This window comes from Dipodomys merriami, unplaced genomic scaffold, assembly GCF_024711535.1.
Source record: "Dipodomys merriami isolate MVZ:Mamm:240054 unplaced genomic scaffold, mDipMer1.0.p SCAF_435, whole genome shotgun sequence".
In the NCBI taxonomy this organism is placed as follows: Eukaryota; Metazoa; Chordata; class Mammalia; order Rodentia; family Heteromyidae; genus Dipodomys; species Dipodomys merriami.
The window spans coordinates 324,662-345,070 of NW_027205993.1; the positions used below are offsets into that span (position 1 = coordinate 324,662).

At 44.7% G+C, this 20,409-nt stretch overlaps 1 protein-coding gene across 9 annotated transcripts in view; it reads left to right on the top strand.

Annotated features, from left to right (window-relative positions):
• LOC138807814 (protein FAM178B-like) overlaps window positions 1-20,409 on the top strand; it is a 112,313-nt gene that overhangs the window by 19,870 nt on the left and 72,034 nt on the right. For 4 of the 9 annotated variants that reach the window (XM_069993586.1, XM_069993585.1, XM_069993584.1 and 1 more), the window contains exons 3-7: window positions 78-445; window positions 1,644-1,705; window positions 4,488-4,595; window positions 10,282-10,434; window positions 19,953-20,058. In XM_069993586.1, coding sequence (XP_069849687.1) covers window positions 78-445; window positions 1,644-1,705; window positions 4,488-4,595; window positions 10,282-10,434; window positions 19,953-20,058 — 797 coding nt within the window. Of the gene's footprint in view, window positions 1-38; window positions 446-1,643; window positions 1,706-4,487; window positions 4,596-10,281; window positions 10,435-19,952; window positions 20,059-20,409 lie in introns of all 9 variants that reach the window. The other 5 variants (XM_069993589.1, XM_069993591.1, XM_069993590.1 and 2 more) reach the window with 2 other exon arrangements.

Genomic DNA, 20,409 nt, shown 5'->3' on the forward strand with positions numbered 1-20,409 from the left:
TGCACAGTGACACCACATTTGCTCTGTCACATCCACAGGGGCCTAGGCAGCAACCCCTTTGTGCATCTTCTTTCCAGACCTGAAGAGTACCTTATTGGACCATCCCCCAGACCAGGGGCTCCTCTGCCCTGCCCAGCAACTCTGTAGTCCCACCTCGGTTCCAACTCCCAAATCACCAAAGAAGCCCAAGATGCAGATGGCTGGGGACATATTCCCTACTGACTGGAGCCCACCACCTGTAGAGTTCCTAAACCCAAAGGCACTACAGACACGGTGGGTGGGTGCAGCAGGCCCTCAGGGCCAGAGGAGACCGCCCAAGGAGTTGGAGCAGAAGCCCTTGGACTTGGACTCAAAGCAGGGTATGACCTCACTGGAGGACCTGTTCTGGAACATGGCAAGCCCAAGCCAACAGGCTGGAACCCTAGAAAAGCACAGCCATGCTTTGGTAAGCCAACAGTTATATCAGCCTCTCTTCTTGGCTACCCTTCTTCAGTCACCCCTTCTCAGTTATTCCAAGGATGCCCCTTTTGGGCCTCCCAGATCCTCAGCTATGCCCCATCTATCCTTTCTTTAGCTAGCTGACCATCCTGCTCAGCTGTATGCCATACCCCTCTCCAGCTCTTACACCCTAGAGGCTAGAAACCTGGACCCAAAGCCTGGCTGAATCTCTCTCCTTGTTTCTATTCCTGACTCCTGCTAACTGGGTAGCCAGTGGTGGTAACCAAATTCAATGGTGCTTCTCAAGGCTTTCATAGCTGAAGTTGGGATTATGACCCTAGAGCAAAGGGAGGGTCAAGTTCTGGGCCTGATGAGACTCAGGCTGACTCTGGTCCAGTAATTGGGGTTCCTGAATGGAGACGACTTATATATAAGACGTAAGGGAATACATAAAGCATAAGGCTTTAATTGTTTGCAGTAGCTCATGATGATCACAACTAGGGAAATAAACTATATTCCTGTCATACAGAAAAATCTCCAGAAAATGTTATTCAACCTCTCTTTTCTCTCTCTTCCCTCTCTCTCCTCTCTTTCCTTCCCTCCATCCCTTCTCCTCTCTCTCCCTCCCTTCCTCCCTCCCCTTCCACTTCATATTGATACAGAATGATCCTCAAGATATATTTTTTATTGAAAAGACCAGAGTGCAGGATAGAATATACTGCTTAAATTAGAGGGATCCATGTACAAAATATTCCTTGTAAAAACACAAGGAGGTCACCTGTGGGAAGGGAATTTGGAAGCTGGGGTGAAGGTGAAGGAATACCGTCATGCATTTTGTTTTGTTTGTCAGTCATAGTGCTTGGACTTAGGGCCTGGGCACTATTGTTGAGTTTTTGTGCTTAAGGCTAGCACTCTACCACTTTGAGCCAGAGCTCCACTTCCAGTTTTTGGTGGCTAATTGGAGCTAAGAGTCTCATGGATGTTCCTGCCTGGTCTGGCTTTGAACTGTGATCTTCAGATCTGTCTCCTCAGTAGCTAGGATTACAGGCGTGAGCCACTGGCACCTGGCTTTTATTTTTTTAATCATGTAATGATTTATCTATCCATAAAAATAAACAGTATAAATTAAGGATTTAAGTTAGATTGAATCTAAATCTGTATCTTTGTCTTTCTTTTTCCCCCATTCCCACGTCCTGTGTTTCCAGGACACTTCTGGGCATTCAGAGCACTATGTCAACAGCTTAGATTACTTACTGCAAGAAAAGAGGTGAGTGTGAAAGAAGGTCCACCATGAGGGTTTATTTCTGTGAAGTTGGAAGCAATTTTAGGACTCAGAGGAAATTCCTATCTGAGTGAAACAACATTCTCCATTCAGTCATTGCTCATCTTGTGTGCTCTACTTACAAATGAGCACATGGAATGGTTTCCAGATCCAAGGGTGACATTACTAAGCAGAGAGTTGCTGGAAATCCACTACCAATACTCATTCTAGGTCCTTTCCCTCATTTGGCTCCATTCTACCCATTTCATACCACTTTGAGGGTGTTCTGTTAGATAGGAAAGAGGAAAAGCAAACAGTTGAATGCTAAGATACATAGTCTGACTGTGTAGCCTAGAAGTCACTCTGGTCAGTTAGACATTTCTATACTTCTGCTACTTTCTCTTTCCCTGTCATTGAAGCATATCTGACTGCAGTTGCACTGTGTCTGTTCACACTTGCCTTATCTCTGGTCTTTTGGTAAAACCCTATCTCAGAGAAATCTGTTTCTGGAGAAATCAGTTTCTGAACTAACTTCTTATTATCTTCCCCCTCAGCAGTTTCTGAAGGCAGAAATCACATTGGTTGGCACTGGCAATCCTTTAGTGAGTTGCAGATGGTATCAGAGACCAGCACCTATTGTGCTTAATCTGAATGAATGCTTGAAGGTTGGCTTGCATGGAGGGACCCTTCTGGGTAGAAATGCCAGACTCCTGCTGTCTTCTGCAGACTCCTCATGCTGTGAGGTAGCTGAGAACAGCTGCTCGTGTTGGGGTCATGTTTGTTGGCCTGCTCTTTGATGGCATGTGAGCAGATTGCTCACATGACCTGATGCCCCTTGGTCCCCTCTCCTTTTGTTGTTTGGTAGTATCAAGTTTGCTCAGTGCGCTTATATGTTACATTTGCAGAAGTTAATTTATCTCCTCTGGCTGTGAGGATTAGTGCCTCCTTATACTGTATTTTTTTCCCCCAGAGCTCCCAGTCCTGAATTCTTGCCCACAGGAGGGTGTTAGATATATGTATAGAACAATTACATGGGGCCTGAACTCTGGGCCTGGGCACTGTCCCTCAGCTCTTCAGCTCTTTAAGCCTCAGTGCCACTTCTGGCTTTTTCTGCTTATGTGGTGCTGAGGAATCGAACCCAGGGCCTCATGCATGCAAGGCAAGCGCTCTACCACTGAGCCACCTTCCCAGCCCCCAATTACTTTTTAACTCTGCCTTTGTTCTTTCTGGCCCTCTGACCTCTCAGAGTCAGTTCATCTCTTCCTTTATATACGCTTCTAGATTTTCATATTCTGAGGCTTTTGTTACTTAACTTTCTTTATCTGAAATTAGATTATAAGTCAGGAAAGTGACTGTGTCTCCATTATTTCCCCAATGCCTAGCACTGTGCTATAAACTAAGTGCTTGATAATGTGGTAGGAAAGTAAATGTTTGTGGGCAACTGTCTTACCATCAGTATGCCTAGTATTGGGAAGGTTTTGCTGTCTATGTCAGCTTGGGCTGCAATTAAACAATAGCCAGAGACTGGGGGCTTAACCAAGATGTGTATTTCTCACTGTTCTGGGGGTGTTGAAGTCCAAGATCAAGGGTCTGGCCACCTTCTTGCTATGAGCTCATATGATAGAGAATGCAGATCTTTTGTGTCTTTTTCTATCAGGACAATAGTCTTACAAGATCAGAACCCCCCACTATGATACTTACTTATTCCCAAAATATCTGTATTTGGAGTTAGAGTTTTGGCACATAAATTTGGAGGCAGCACAGACATTCAGTTTGTAGCACACTATACTGGGTGCTGGTCTGGAGTACTGGAGTTTCTGATGCTGATGATGCTACCCAGCCTACCTAGAAATTTAACAAAATGAGTCTAGCTGGAATTTTCCATGTTGTAAAGTTGCTACAGAAGGGCCCAGAAGTGCTACCTCACTTAGGCAAGAGATCAAAAAAGAATCTTCAGAGGTGTCATTATCCTGGAGCCTGGCTTGATAAGAAGGTTTTTTTGTTTTGAGATGGAAGTTTACTACCAAATAAAGGCAGATGGGACAGGTCAAGCTGTTTCTAGGTAGGACAGAACTTGTAGGTGCTAAAGGGTAAGTTAAAAGGGTCAGGAAATTCAGCCCAGGTGTGGCAGGAGGGCTGGATAGTGAGTGGTCCCACAGAAACAGGTCAAATCATGGAAGAATTTTTTGCAGTCAGAGATGTATCTTCCCACATTTAAAAAGCTTGCCTTTAGAGAATGAGTGGGACAAATGAGAGATGAGGTAGGCCAAGGGGGTGAGGTAGGGCTTGGGGTAGAGCTCATACCTAGGAGGCCCTTTTGAGGAGGATAGTAGAGCTCCTTATTGTCTGATACCCTGAGTTATTGAGATGCAAGGCTGTGTGGAGTAGAGGAATGCAGAATTAGACCGACTGGTTCACTTTGAATTGAAAAAAAAAAAATCATCTAATTGGTATCTGATAGGATCTGAGTGCAAGAGGCCTGGACTGAAGATAGTATATTTCAGAACTGAGGGCCTGTGAACACAGCTTTGGTGAATATCTGCTGCTCAGTGGCCAAATAAGGACTGGAGAGCCCACAAGATCCTCTCAGTAGTCTGTGGGGTAAAGGACAGAGATGACCATGGGATGGTTTAGTCCATCTGGAGAGTGCAATGTCCCCCAGAAGTTTAAACCTAAGAGTCCTGGTTCAGAGAGACTGGGGAACACAGCTTTTTCTTACTAGGCCGGCCTTGTTCATGGGAATCTCTGCAACTTGGTGCTCCCTGATTCTGGCTCCTGTCTTCCACAGGGAACAGGCCCTGGAGCAGAAGTGGGAGAAGCTGCTTCTGCACGATCATCCTGATCCTGATTCCTCAGATTCAGAGAACAGTGAAGTACTTCTCATGCCTGAGCAGAGGTAAATTGTGTGGCCTTGTATTGTTCAGAGTTCAGTCAGCTCTTTGTGTACCACTTAGGAGTTCTAAAACTGTTTCCTCCTCTTACAGTCATATTTACTTATTGATTCAAGAAATACCCAGTCACCTGCTGGGCATCTGGGTATTGTCTAGATTTTGATGACATAGAGATTATCTGTCCAAGTTTATAGACCCAGATCTCTTGAGGCGCTAGCTCCACACAAAACTATAGTCATATTGAAAACTTGTCTTGTGAAGGGAGGTCTTGGCCATAGGAGTTTAAAAAAAATCTTCCCCCATGTATGGGGGAGGAAATATGGCTGTCATCTGGGTCAAAGTTCCATTGACACTGATTTAATAAGTAACTGGTTAGAGGAAGATCTGGATTCATCTGTACCAAGGGTCTCAGAAATGCTGGGGACCACAATCAGACTGCCTATAACAGAGTCCTGTGAACTAGATGGCTTATGAACAGCAGTAGTCCATTTCTCAGAAGTGGAGGTGGGGCTTAAATAGTAGATAAAAGCAGTGAGAGGTGGGAAACCAATATAAGCTCAAGGCTTATTGGGGGACAGACCTGCCAGGCTGCTCCAAGCAGGAATGGAGGCAGCAGGTGTGGGCAGAATTTAAACAAAATTTTAGGGGGCAGTCACATGGGTCACATTATGTGGACCATAGGAATTTGGGGGGGAGAGTCAGTTCTGAGAAAGTGTTGCAAAGGTGTTATGTGGGCTACAGGAATTGAGGAGAGAGTCACATTCTGAGGAGAAGTGTAACAAGACTGTTGCAACTGGAGCAGAAATTTTTACCTCACACTGGGAAAACAATACAGCATCGAGGAAATAGAGACTTAACAGAATTTTGTAAACAGGTAGGGACCCAGAGCCGGACTTAATAGGCAAGCTGACTCTGAGACTTTAGAGTGCCAGCCTTGAGCAAAAAAGCCAAGTGAGAGCATGAGGCCCCAGTACAAGAAAAGAAAAGAATAGGAGAGAGAGAGAGAGTGAGTGAGAGGAGAGAGAGAGGGGGGAGAGGTCTATTTCTTGCAGTTCTGGAGAATGGAAGCCCAAGATCACAATGACAGCATGATTGGGTTCTGCATTGGTCCTTTTTCAGGTTGAAGACAGCCAATACCTTGTGCCCTCATGAGGCCAAAAGGGCTAGAGACCTCTCTGGATTTTGTATAATGACAATAATCCTGTTCATGAGGGCTCCAATATCATGACCTAATTGTTAGGAAAATGGAGGAGAATGGAAAAGAAATAGGTTGGACTTGATCGTCAACAGGCTAGGAGTGTTTATTGCCAGTGAGGAGCACAGACCTTCCTGTGGAAGAAAAAAGCCAGAAGTGGTGCTGTGGCTCAAGTGGTAGAGCACTAGCCTTGAGTTGAAGAGCTGAGGGACAGCACCCAGACCTAGAGTTCAGGCCCCATGACCCAAAAAAAAAAAAACAAAAAACAAAAAAAAAAACAGAACAACAAAAACAAGATGATTGGAGGCATACAAAAAGAAATAATCAGTGGTCTGCACATGAGTAGTTGACGTCATAGCTCTTCATAAGATACATGTTCACAAAATGTCACCATTAGTGTTCTGGGAGTGGAGTTTTGGCCTTCTGGTGTTAAGACTGCTCATTGGCTAGCAGTACAGGTCCTACTAAACAGTGACTTCAACTGATTTGAGTAGATAAGAGCAGTCTCTTTAAGTTCCTGAACAACTTAAGTGACCATTACTGTCATGACCACAATCAGTAGTTATACCTACAGAAAAGCTAGTGGGAATGTGCTACTTAGCTCCCTGATATTTGCAATTACTAATGAAAGCAAGCAACTGAAGGAACTGAGGGTCCTTCAAGTTTCTCTCAGTTTTACCATGATTCTAGGAAACTGGATTGGAACAGCCATCCCAGAGAGGGAATGAAAGCTCCTTACATACTGCCCGGGAACCAAGAGAAGGCTTACTGTGAAGTTGCACCCAAATCCCCCCGAGTGTAGAAGCTGGTCTGATGTCTCAGGAGGCGTGTGGATGGATATGATGGATCATGGGAGACTGAATTTCTCCAGTGTGTTGAGAACTGTCTTGGTGGTGGTACATGGAAAGAGAGCGGTCTTCTCTGAGCTGAGACCTGTGGACTTGGCTTCAGGAGTCTCCACTCACTGAATACATAGCCTTGGAATAAAATCTTTGTAAAATTTCTATAGCAAGAATAATTCTTACACTCTTGACCTTTCTATTGAACAAATCCCAGGATTCTGAAATCAGTGCTATTTTTTCAACTGGCTTACTGTGGAAGGTGTTCCTGGCTTTGAAATCTCTGGTTCATTTTCTGGGCACATGATATTTTCCAGTAGTGCTTAGAGAAAGCTTCTTTGACAACAGCCACTTTGAGGTGGTTGTTTTGATGTGGGATCATTTTGATGGAATTGTTTAACCTTGTGTTGTTGTTTTTTTTTTTAAAAAGACTCTGATGTATGAAGCCAACAAACCTATTTCATGTTTGAATAGGGTCATGGTGGGGGCCAGGGGAGCAATATGAGTCTGGAAGGGATGGGACTGAGGAGGGGGCTAGGCACCTTCTGCCAGACAAGATGTCATATGGTTGTCACAACTGTCTGTGACAAAAGGGGCTCTGATCATCCTGAGCAAAGTGTCTGTCTATGCCCTAAGAACTGGCTTGTATCTTGAGGAAATGACATCTTAAATTCTCTCTTTCTTAAGTTTCAAGACCTTCTGTGTATGCTGAGGCAGTGACCAGAGGGGGCAGGGAGAGATGGATATTTAAACCACAACATCATCCTTTATCCTCAGCTCTAGGCTGTACAGGAAATCCTCAATTAGACATGTGAAAGTGTCTCAGAACTCCTAAAAATGCACATACATTATAGTTAACCTCACAAAAGTCCCTTTGAATGATGGTTTGGGGGACAGAACTATGACCCCCGCCCCCCGTTACAGATGAGCCTAGTTCTTCCAGACTTTGGATAATTTGAACATTTTTATCTTCTGTAAAAGTAACAAAAAGAGCTATAATATATACAAAGCTCTAATGGCAAACACATGAACAAAACAAAATATTTTACCATCTGCATGGTGGTTTGCTAAGACTATTTCTGAAAAGTCTACAGAATCACTTTTCCTGTTTTTCTATCATTATTTCCATTTGTTGAGCCATTTTATTCTCAGGAGAGTCCTGTGATGCAGGTAGTATCTTACTTTGTGTCATTTGTCAGAAAGTAAGATGGATTCTTATGGTTGGGCAGCCAGTGGGCCACAGCTATGCTATTGCACCTCCAATGCCAGCTGCTCATATTACAGATGGTGGGTCAGAATGGGAACCCGGGATGGGTGATCCTTTAGTGAAAGAAAGGGAAGAGGTATTTGCTTTCATTATTGTAACCAAACCATCGAGCAAACAAGCAGATTGTCATATGGAACAAACAGAATGTGTCTATTCTTCTCTCTCGATATTTCTACTCCATAGAATGATCCTAGTACATAATTGAGTACATCACGTGTGTGTGTGTATGTGTGTGTGTGTGTGTGTGAGAGAGAGAGAGAGAGAGAGAGAGAGAGAGAGAGAGAGAGAGGAGAGAGAGAGAGAGAGAAGAGAGAGAGAGAGGCAGAGACAGAGACAGAGACAGAAACAGAAACAGAGACAGAGGCAGAGACAGAGACAGAGACAGAGACAGAGATAGAGAGAGACTGTGTTTAAGTATGTATGTTGGGTGGGGAAAATGGTTAAAGTAGTCCCTCTCCACCTATGATTTCACTTTCTGTTTCAGCTACCCATAATCAAGTACTGTCTGAAAATACTTATTGGAAAGTTAAAAACAAACTTCAAATTATATACTATTCTGAGTACTGTAGTATGATGAAATCTTACAGTGTTGCTTCACCTCGCCTGGGATATCCTTTTGTGCATAGTATACACTACTCACCTGTTAGTAACTAAGTAGTTGTCTGAATTAACAGATAGGCTTTAATAATCAGTTCTTGGGTTCAGGTAATCCCTATTTTACTTAGCAATGATCTTAAGGTACAGAATAGTGATAATGAATTTCAGATATGCTTCTGCGTTTCCTTTATATGAAAGGGTGGAAGCTCCTTTTTTGTGTGTGGAGGGGGAGTCCTATGGGGGCTTGAACTCAGGGATTCTTGCATTCTTGATTGCTTTTTTACTCAAGGCTGGAGCTCTACCACTCAAGCCATACCTCCACCTCTGGATTCTGGCTGGAGATGAGTCTCATGGACTTTTCTGCCAGGCTACTTTGAACCATGATCCTCTGATCTCAGCCTCCTGAGTAGATAGGAATATAGGTGTGAGCCATCAGTTCCTGGCTAAATATTCTTGATTTAAGGAAAGAAAAAAAGTAAACTGTGTCTGCCAAGATCTATAGAAGAACAAATCTTCTATCTGTGAAACTGTGAAGAAGGAAAAAGTAATATGTGCTAGTTTTACAGTCACTCCTCAAACTGCATAAATAAGAGCCAATATGTGATTAGTTAAGTGCCAAGTTGTAGAAGAGGTATTATATTATAAGGTTCAATACTACCTTCACCTTCAATTTCAAGCATTCACTGAAGGTCTTGGAATATATCACCTATAGAAAAGGGCAGGGGGAAGAACTGTACACACACGCGCGTGCACACACATACACACACATACACACTCACACACACACTTTCATCTTGCTGTTTTCACTCATATCCTACTGTCCATGCTAGTCCATTGTGTGGAGATTTAGCTCCTTCTTAACATTCATGTTGGTGTATGTGCACACACATGTGCACATGTATATGTGTATGCCAGCACTTGCCATACCACTTGAACTACACTTCCAGTCCAGCTTTTTGCTGATTAATTGGAGATAAGAGTCTCTTGGATTTGTCTTCCTGGACTGGCTTTATATGATAATCATTAATCTTAGCCTCCTGAATAGCTGGTACCTGGCTTAGGATTCATCATAACTGTATTCCTTTCCTTATTCCCATTTCATTGAGTCATGATATAATTGGAAAGCATTCCCTTGTTTCCCTGTCCATGTGCCCAGTTTGGATCTGCTAAAACAGACTCCTGGGCATGGTGGGCTTTGAGCTACATTTATTAGGTTCTCTGGATAGTCCTCAAGTGCTCTGGAGTTTACGGACTACTGACTTCTTCAGCTGGCACAGGGCCCCTCCTGCCATCTTGTGCTTCTACTACAGTGCTTCCTCAACTCATTCAGGAAATCTTCCCTGGTCCTCACTGCACCCAACCCTTCTCCCCTCTGTCCCTCCTAGCACTGTCAAGACTTCTGTGTCAGCAAGTCAATTTTAGCCAGAGGTTAGTGTGGTGATTTGTTAATACTTTTCCTGAGTGACCCATAGCTGACTCATTGTTTAGCAACTGGCATTGAAAACATGCAGTGAAAGTTTGACCTGAGCAGAACCAACAGGGTGGAGCTGTGCTAATATGCCATCTCCTGGCCCTGAAAGGGGTATCCTGAGAGGGATTCTGGCATTTGGGGGAGTAAGGACTCTCCTCTCTGCTGCTGGGCTCTTCCTCCATCAGCAGATGGCACTGTATCCCCTGGTCTACAGGGGACAGACAAGGTACACCTAGGCCCACCTGGCCTTCCCAGGCCTCATGCTGTGCTCCAAACCTAGATGTGCTTCTAACCCCTACTGCTCTGCCCCTTGTCTTGCCAGAATACTGGTGGAGAAGTTCTCTGTGTCCCTGAAGGTCATCCCCTCAGTACATCCAGGTGAGACTGTGTTTCTGCCCAGGCGTCATCCCCTGCCCTGCATCTTGGACTCCTTACACCTAAAGCCACACAGCCACCTGGAAGAGCTGTTCCTCAGGTAAGCAAGAGGGGAGGACAGGGTAACAGTATAGCCTGGCCAGGTTCCCTTCCTCCTGGATTCCAAGAAAAAGGACTTCCCCAAATGGAGAAATCCAAAATTGTGTTCCATCCAATGTGAACATAGCACCTTTTAAGGATATAAGTGACATAGTCATATGTGTATGCTTATATAATTACTAATTTAGATGTACAAACTTTTTAAAATTCTACTTATAGAAAATATTAGGTTGCGCATTTACATTTTCATGTAGCTTTTTCCTTCTCCATGCCCCAGTTTCTCCATATACCCTGAGTCAGACTCATTATCCATGGCCTAAGCATTTTTCTTTCTGCACTAGGTGCAATCTCTGGGCCATGAGAGCCTGTGATGGCTGCTTCCATCTGTAGTAGTAGCACCTCTTATCCACAGTTTTACTGTCTGTGGTTTTCAATTACCTATAGCCAATTGATCTGGAAGTATTAAATAGAAAAATTTAGAAATAACTCATAAGTTTTAAGTTGTGTACTATTTAGAGTAATGTAATAAAATCTTGTGCCATTTTACTCCACCCAGGCTGGGATGGGAGCCATCTCCTTAGCATATACACACTGCATCTCTTGCCCACCCATTGGTCACTTTGTGGCTATCTCAGTTGTCTGATCAACTTGCACTATCACAGTGCTTATGTCCAAGTAACCCTTATTTTACTAATGACTACAGAGATCAAGTACAATAATTTTGAGAACCAAGACATGCCAAAGAGAAGTCATAAAGAGTTTCCTTTAAGAGAAAAGGTGAAAGTCTTTAGCTTAATAAGGAAAGAAAAAGTATATGCTTGAGTCACTGAGATCAAAGGTAAAAATCAAATCTGTGTCATTGTGAAGGAGGAAGACATATTCATGCTAATTTTGCTGTTGTACCTGCAAACATTTCAGCCACAGTTTGCAATAAGTGCTTAGTTACGTTGTATTAGATTATCAGTACTGCCCACCATTTCAGAAGTCCATTGGAGGACTTAGATTGTATCCCCCTTGGATGAGGGTCCACTATATTTGTTAGAGTCATGGCACATCTTCAGTTTGTGTGAAGTTTGTCCCCAGCCAAAAGAACACTCAGTAACATTAGGACATTTGCCTGATTCTCCTCTGTGGGGGAGTAAATTCATGATAATGATCTCATCATCACTACTAGATCACTTTTTTTTTCTTTTTTTTTTGGGGGGGGGGGTCCAGTCGTGGAGCCTGAACTCTGGGCCTGGGCACTGTCCCTCAGCTCTTCAGCTCAAGGCTAGCGCTCTACCACTTGAGCCACAGCGCCACTTCTGGCTTTTTTCTTTTTGCTTATGTGGTGCTGAGGAATCGAACCCAGGGCCTCAGGCATGCAAGGCAAGCGCTCTACCACTGAGCCACCTTCCCAGCCCTATTAGATCACTTTTTAAGAGAATGCCTTACCACAATACTCTCTAACGCTTGTGCTTGCGAGCCAGTAGATCCAAGAATAAGAGAAAGAGACACCTGCAGGATTCTGTGCAGTAGTTTCTACTGGGAGTTCACAGAGTGGTACCTGCTCTGGAGGCTGAGGATGTTGAAAAAGGACTACCACTGCCCACCTAATAAGACACATGCAGGTTGACCAGCATTTGTGGACACTTAGGACACATTAGGACATGAACACAGGAATCATGTTCTGTTTTCCAGCTAGTCAAGGTTTTTCTATGTGTATTAGTGTATTTTTCATTACTATACAACCTGAGGCTTAGTATTTATAAGGAAAAGAGATTTGTTTAGCTGCCAGTGGAGGCTGAAAACCTTAACAGCACAGTGGAAAGATCCCTCATATCTGTATCACCTCCTGGTGGATGCCACCACAATGATGAGAGCAGGCAAGAAACCAAAAAGCAGTTCTCTAATGATTTAGGCCCACCTAAATGATTTGTGTCCACCTCTTTTCTTGTTTGTTTTATGGTACTGGGGGTCAAACTGAGGGCTTTGCACATGCTAGGTAAATAATGTACCACTGAATTACATTGCAGCTCTTGTTTTTAAGACAGGGTCTCACCATGTAGCTTAGGCTAACATCAACTCTTGGTCCTTTCTCTAAGTCTCCCATGCTTTGGGATTACAGGCACGGGCTATAATGCCTGGCAAGTCCCACTTTTTTTTTTTTTTTTGGTCAGTCATGGGGCTTGAACTCTGGGCCTGGACACTGTCCCTGCTCTTCAGCTCAAGGCTAGTGCTCTACCACTCAAGCCACAGCACCATTTCTGGCTTTTTCTGCTTCTATGGTGCTAAGGAATCGAACCCAGGGCTTCATGCATGCAAGGCAAGCACTCTACCACTGAGCCACCTTCCCAGCCCCAAAGGCCCATCTTTTTGTTGTTGTTGTTGTTTTGGTTTTTGGTTTTTTGGTTTTGGGGGGGCTTCTTGGTACTGGGGTTTGAACTCTTTTTTGGGGGGGGGTCCGGTCGTGGGGCCTGAACTCTGGGCCTGGGCGCTGTCCCTCAGCTCTTCAGCTCAAGGCTAGCACTCCGGCTTTTTTCTTTTTGCTTATGTGGTGCTGAGGAATGGAACTCAGGGCCTAAGGCATGCAAGGCAAGCGCTCTACCACTGAGCCACCTTCCCAGCCCTCCCAAAGGCCCATCTTTTTTTTTTTTTTTGTCGGTCGTGGGGCTTGAACTCTGGGCCTGGGCGCTGTCCCTCAGCTCTTCAGCTCAAGGCGAGCGCTCTACCACTTGAGCTACAGCGCCACTTCCGGTTTTCTGGTGGTTTATTGGAGATAGGAGTCTCACAGTCTCTCCTGCCCGGGCTGGCTTTGAACCGCGATCCTCAGATCTCAGCCTCCTGAGTAGCTAGGATTACAGGCGTGAGCCACCAGCGCCCGACAAGGCCCATCTTTTAACATTACTCTTAACACAAAAGTACATTAATTAAATTTATTGCTATATTATTTTATTATATATTAAATTTATTACAATTTTCATTAAATTAATTGAGTTACACTTTGCATTACTCTCCCAACATTTTTCATACTGGAGACACAAGCTCTTGAAGGACAAACTCAAACTATATGCACACTATAATATTAGTTTTTGTTTTCCTCTTCTCTACTTTTTTTTGTGTGTGTGGTTCTAGGGCTTGAACTTAGGGCCTAGGTACTATCCCTGAGCTTTTTTTGCTCAAGGCAGGCTCTTACCAATTGAGCCACAGCTCTACTTCTGGCTTTTTGGTGTTTAATTGGAGATAAGAATCTCATAGACTTTCCTAGCTTTGAACCATGACTCTCAGATCCCAGCCTCTTGAGTAAGTAAGATTACAGGTGTGAGCCACTGATACCTGGTACCCATTACCCTTAACATTTTAATGTTTCCTTTATTATATTATGGAAAGTTGCCAGCATGTGTAAAAAGCAAGTGAACACTATAACCTACCTCTATTATCTATCTCTCAATTTTAGCAGGAATCAACTCAAAGCCAGTCTTGTGTATGTGGGGGGGGGGGGGGGGAGGGTCCGGTTGTGAGGCCTGAACTCTGGGCCTGGGCGCTGTCCCTCAGCCATTCAGCTCAAGGCTAGTGCTCTACTATATGAGCCACAGCACCACTTCTGGCTTTTTTCTTTTTGCTTATGTGGTGCTGAGGAATCGATTCCAGGGCCTCAGGCATGCAAGGCAAGCGCTCTACCACTGAGCCACCTTCCCAGCCCCTCAAAGCCAGTCTTATTTCTCTTCACTGCTGTTGAGCAATATCATCCTCCCAGGATTACTTAAAAGTAGACACACATAATTTAATCTATAAATATTTTGCTTAATAATTATTAAATGTTAAATCTGTCTCTAAAACGGAGCACTCTAGTTTTAGATTAGTTCAATACTATTATTACAGCTAAAAATAGTCGTTTGTTATTCATTTCAGTCATTGTCAGATTTGTTAAATGTCTTATAAATGTGTTTTGTGGGTCCTTCCCACTGGGATCTGAACAAGATCCAAGCATTGCAATTAGACAACTATCAGTGAAACAATACTGCATTGCCCTGATGCCTGAACATAAAAATTTTTCTTCCATTTTCCTAGGCTTTTTTGGGCATGCATGTTACTTCCAAATCTTCTCTGTGATAAACAATACATAAATACTTGTCTGAAGGTCTAGAGAATGTCCCAAGCTTCAGTGAAAAATTATCGAGTGTGAATATATAAACAGTGGCAAAGGTTCACCTTACTATATTGAAAGGAAATTTAATAAGAACTTGATGAAAATAAAATAAAAGCAGGAAGGAAGAAAAAAGTAAAACTGAGAAAGGGAAGGAACAAAGAATGGGCTGGGTAGGAATCAGGGCACTAAGGAGAAAAGAAGGGCATGTTCCTGTGCTGCCTCAGCCTTAGGGTTGGTGCCAGCAGCAGGTTTTCTGCCATGCACTGGCTAACCGGCAGGAAGTATTTGATAGATGAAATTGCTCATGGAGCCATGACCTGGGATCAGAGCAGCTCTGCCAAACAGGGCCAGGTGGCTGCCTAGCTTCCCTGGGGGAGGAATTCACTCCCTCCTCCCTCAGATATGCTAATGAGCACAGTAGACATGGTGTTGCTAGTCAACTCTTGAGGCTTGGGGAATCTGTACACAGCTTCCTAGAGGAATGGCCACTCTGTAACAGCACTGAGACATGTCAGGAGGTTCCAGCTGGGCAGTGGGTAAAGGCCACCTCTGGGAAGTTATCATTTACCGTTGAGTCATCTTCTATTTCCTGTTTATGTCAAAGACTTCAAGTCTAGACACAAGTGTGGGGTCAATCTAGCTATTCCTGCTGTATTTGGCCAAGAACAGAGCCTTGGAAGAAGACACTGGGTCTTGCCATACAAAAAGTAAATGCTTGGAAGTAGTGCTGTGGCTCAAATTTTAGAGCACTAGCTTTGAGCTGAAGAGCTCAAGGACAGCACCACCAAAAAAAAAAAAAAAAAAAAAGTCAATGCTATATGTACTTACAAGTCATTTCTATCTCCCTGGTTACACTCCTTTGCATTTTGCAAACTTTCCACAGTGACCATATATCATTATCATCATTAGAGGAAGAGAATGTGGATACTGGGTTTGTATTTTTTTAATCACCTCTTGGGATTCACTTCTTACCCTTCTTTCCTCTGAATGAAGTGGGAAATGTCAGCACAGATCAAGCAAGCTGTCTATCTCCAACAGCCAAGTGAGTATAGATGGAGTTCAAGGGGCCTTCTCCCTTGGCCTTACATAGGTTCATAGGATCATACACAGGAAGGTTCCTCTTAGGTTCTGGCTATGCAATTGGAGCTGGACTAGATAACCCTCTGTAGTACATCACTAGGCTGCCTGTGTAACCTCAGGTTATTTTTCTAGGCTCAAAGTTATATGCCTTAATGACAGAGGCTGGTTCTAGAAAATTCCAGGGGCTAAACTTTTTTTCTCCTCCCTTGACAGCAGTTCAGAAGGAAATCTGATTCTCCAGAGTGAGCAGGATTGGAAGTGAGTCAGTAAGGACTGGAGCCCTCATGCAGCTCAGGCAGAAGCAGGCTCCAAGAGAAGGAATGCATCACTTTGTTTATAGGACCTTGTAGGTGACCACTGAGGTATCAGGGTCTACACACGTCCCTTGGAACATTTCTCTGCACATACTTAAGCTGGAAGAAAGAAGTAGGAGGTGGGTGATCCTGAGCTTCATCAGCCTAAATGGTGCTTGTGTCCTGCATCTCACTGAGGCTCTGCAGATCCAGCTCTTGTTATGCTGTGTGTACCTCTCTAGGAGGAAGATGCCAGAGTTGAAGCCACATGAAAGAAGCCCACCAGTTTGGGATGTGGGCAAGGCCTACCTGTTCAGCTGGCTGTAGAGGTGCCCCCAGATAAAGAGAAAGTGACAAGCTGGGCAATTGCTGGGATTCCTGGGCTTTTGGCTGGATAGCATTGGCAGAAGCTTCAACCATTATTCGTTCTGTTCAGTTCAGGCATTTTATTGAAACTTTCATTTGAGAACTTGGCCAGGACCCAGAAGCCAATGCTATATAAATAACTGTCCTTGGTGTTTATCCTTCTGCTGTCACTTGGGATTCGCAAGGCATTTAGAGACTTTGCTGCTGGGACGGCTGCCCACAAAATGGACAAAGAGGTAGAAGCTTAAAGAATTTACCCTTAGACATTATTAGGACCAGAAATTCCAAGGATGGTGCTCTGTTCCAGAAGCCCTACACACTGACCCAGGCCAGTTCCACCTAGTGTCTACTTGTTTCATAGATTTCCTCCCTATCCTTCCTTGCGTCCCAGTGGTGAGGGTGAAAGCAGTCATTTGCCCTCTGTCACGGCTCTCATGGCTGGGGATTAGCAGTGCTGGGACTGTGGCTGTGCCCAGTAACAACTAAGGGCCTCCTTGGGAACTTTCCAGGGAGGGGACTCTGGAGCCAGCAGCTGGCCTGTATGGCATCTGCTGACCCTTCCCTTCTCCATAAGAATCGTCTGACATTCTCAGGATAACTTTTGTCCTCAGCATTGGCAAAGTTACCCCTTGACCCCACACCATTGTTCTTGATGTGGAAATGTAACACAAGAGTTCTTAAATTTGACAACGGCTAATTCTATCTATCTATCTATCTATCTATCTATCTATCTATCTATCTATCTATCTATCTATCTATCTAGTTAGTTGTGGGGCCTGAACTCTGGGCCTGGGCACTGTCCCTCAGCTCTTCAGCTCAAGGCTAGTACTCTACCACTCGAGCCACAGCACCATTTCTGGCTTTTTCTACTGATGTGGAGCTGAGGAATCGAACCCAGGGCCTCATGCATACAAGGCAAGCACTCTACCATAGAGCCACCTTCCCAGCCCCAATTCTACCAATTTTGTGCTTTCACCATGCACACCTCCTATCATCTTTCCTTTTCCTCCATACTTTCCTGCTTGGGTGCTGGGCTGCTGATGTGAAGCCTCTTCTTCCTACCCAAAGGCAGGGCAGTGTCTGTACATAGCCAGGCTTCAGGTTACCTGGGCCATGAGCAGCAGCATGCCTCATACAGTGAGTGCACACACTTGGCTCATGTACCATCTTACAGCTCATCTGTGCATCTCACTTAGCTCTCGATCCATAATTCCTTGAAAGTCATCTACTCCAAAGCAAAGCAGGAAGATGCCCTCTCAGCTTTCTTGTTCCTCATCTTACAAATTAAATCAACATCAATGAACTCAAAGGTAGGTCTGTCATTCCTCTGGCAGAAACTGCACTGCAAGGCCAGGATAGCGAAAGGAAGACATTGCAACTGTAGGGATTTCTCCTTATGAGCCACAGTTGGATATGTGTTGTTGTGAGCCAGCAGGGGCTTGTATAGTCGATTCCCCCACTGAGAAACTGGCAGTCCCTCCTCCTCCCTTCAGGAAGAGTGCCAGAACTAGAGCCCCTTCTGAGTCCCTGAGGTGCCTGCCTCCTCAACACATGGCCTCAGGCAGAGTCCTGAGGTGCAAGTGCCTCCCACACTGGTGTTTGTTGGGGTATCATCTCCAGTGTATGCACCTGTACTGTGTATCTTGGGTTCAATCCATGAGCACATAAATATGAGCAGACATGCGGGTTAGAACGGGTATGGCAGCAGCCCTGTGTATACACGTGTCTGTTGCACACAAGAAGATCTGTGTCAGAGCCATAAACTTCACCACCTTAGGAACAAAGCCTCTTTCTCCTCTGAATTTAAATGACTTAGAAAAAGATACATAATTTGTAAATTGCCTGTACATACTCAAAAAGACAGCAGTTTGGCTCAGAGGAGAATCTTGGTTTTAGAGCATTTTGTTCCTGGCAGATTAAAGTATAATGTCCGTTTTTCAAAAGAAGGAAGAGGAGAGTGAAGTGGCCAAAGATTTTTCTTTCTGGAGTCATTAAGTGTTATCTGTGTGTTCTTTGCATGAGTTTGGCCACTAAAACAAAGAACAAATACAGTATCACTTTTTAATTTCCTGGAACCCACATTGGCCTTCTTCAGGACCATCCCTAGACAAAAGGAACAAAATGCACAGAGAGTAGGAGATCCATCCCAAACCTGGTCTCTCTGAAGTTGTCTAAACTAACCTCCAAACTACCTTCCATGAGGGGGCTCTCCATCTGTACAGACTACAGAACTCCTTGTTTTTGTTTTTGCTTTTGCTTTTGCTTTTGCTTATTCCAGTCCTGGAGCTTGAACTAAGGGCTTGAGTGTTGTCCCTGAGCATGTCCCTAAGCCACCATTGCTTGGCCAGAACTCCTTGTTTTATGCAGACCTGGGCTTATATAGGTCAAAGAGGTGGTCTCTCATACCAGCTGTCTGCTTCTGAGAGCTCCCATTAGGGGGTGGAGCCTGATGAGATCTATCTCCTCGCCGCCCCCCCACACACACATGAAGGTTATGATTATAGCCACATGGCCAGCCTGATCACCATCCCTCCTCACTACAGGTACTCTCATGTGGTTTCTGCATGGAACGTTGATTGGTATTTCCTTCCCAGAATCTCTGGGCCCCTTTCTGTTATTTTCCATCCTCTCAGGTGTCCCCTTTGTGTCAGAAAAACACAAGTTAGAGCGGAAACACTGTGTAACCATAACCCAAGATGCTGGCACCTGTGGTAATCCTGTCCACCCCTTGTAGCCCAGAGCCCCAAACTGGGATGCCTGGTTCCAGGAATCTCCCTTTACATGGCCAGGATCCTGCTAGATGCCTTAGTTTCTCCCTTTGTCAAATGATAAGAGCAACAATGTGCTCAGTCATGTATTTGAAACATCACAAGGAGCCAGGCGCTGGTGGCTCACACCTGTAATCCTAGCTACTCAGGAGGCTGAGATCTAAGGATCGTGGTTCAAAAGCCAGCCCAGGCAGGAAAGTCCATGAGACTCTTAATTCCAACAAATCACTCAGAAAAACGGAAGTGGCGTAGTGGATCAAGTGGTAAAGCACTAGCCTTGAGCTGAAGAGCTGAGGAGCAGTGTTTAGTTTAGGCCCAGAGTTCAAGCCCCATGACCAACAACAACAACAACAAAAAAGCTATCATGAGGATCTGGGCACTGGTGGCTCTTTCCTGTAATCCTAGCCACTCTGGAGGCTGCTGATCTGAGGATCACAATTCAAAGCCAGCCCAGGCAGGAAAGTCTTTGAGACCCTTATCATCATTTAACAACCAAAAAGCTAGAAGTGGAACTGTGGCTCTAGTGGTAGAGCACAAAAGCTCAGGGACAGCCCAAAGTTCAAGTCCAGGACTGGTACCGAAAACAAAAAAACAGAAAACAAAAAATACAAAACACCCTGAGGTATGTTCACAGAAAGCACTAGGAAAAGCAGACAATTCTGATGATGTCTTGAGGTATTTTTCCTTCTGATGGTAGTTCATGTTGAGGATTCTAAAACTACATATGCCCATCTTGTTCTCATCTATTTCACAGCATCCTAATAATGCTGAAATGGGACAGTCTCCTGAGGTATCACTGAGACAGTTGTACCGAGTCCCACTGCACAAGGCTGAAGTGCTTCTAGTATAGACCCTGCCCTAACCTGGCCTCTCCGTCCCACAGCTCCCCGCCAGACCAGCAGCTCTGCTTCCTTCACAATGGCCTCCTGCACAACCTCTACCTGCACGCCTCTGACTGCTCAGTGCCTCTGCTCCAGTGGCTGTTCCAGGTGAGAACCACTAGGTGGCGGGAGCCGTGCAGCCTAATAGTCCAGGCAAGTCAGCAAGCTGAGAGGCTTGACTCAGGCCCAGAGGAGGGGAAGAAGGCTGATGACCATCAATGTTTACTCTAATGTTAGGAACATCAAAGTCAGGAAGACACAGTCCTGCCTGTTTGGTCTCTATGTCTCCCTGAGACGCAGTGGTCTCTGTGACACAGCTGGTAGTAGCCAACTGGGAACTCATCAATTCAGAGTTGAGAGTGCTGTAGGATATGAGTGTTTGCTTCCTTCTCTGTGGTTGTAGGTGGGCTGGAAAAGCCTAGAGCAGCTGCTGCTTTTGCCCCAATTTCCTCCTTCCTG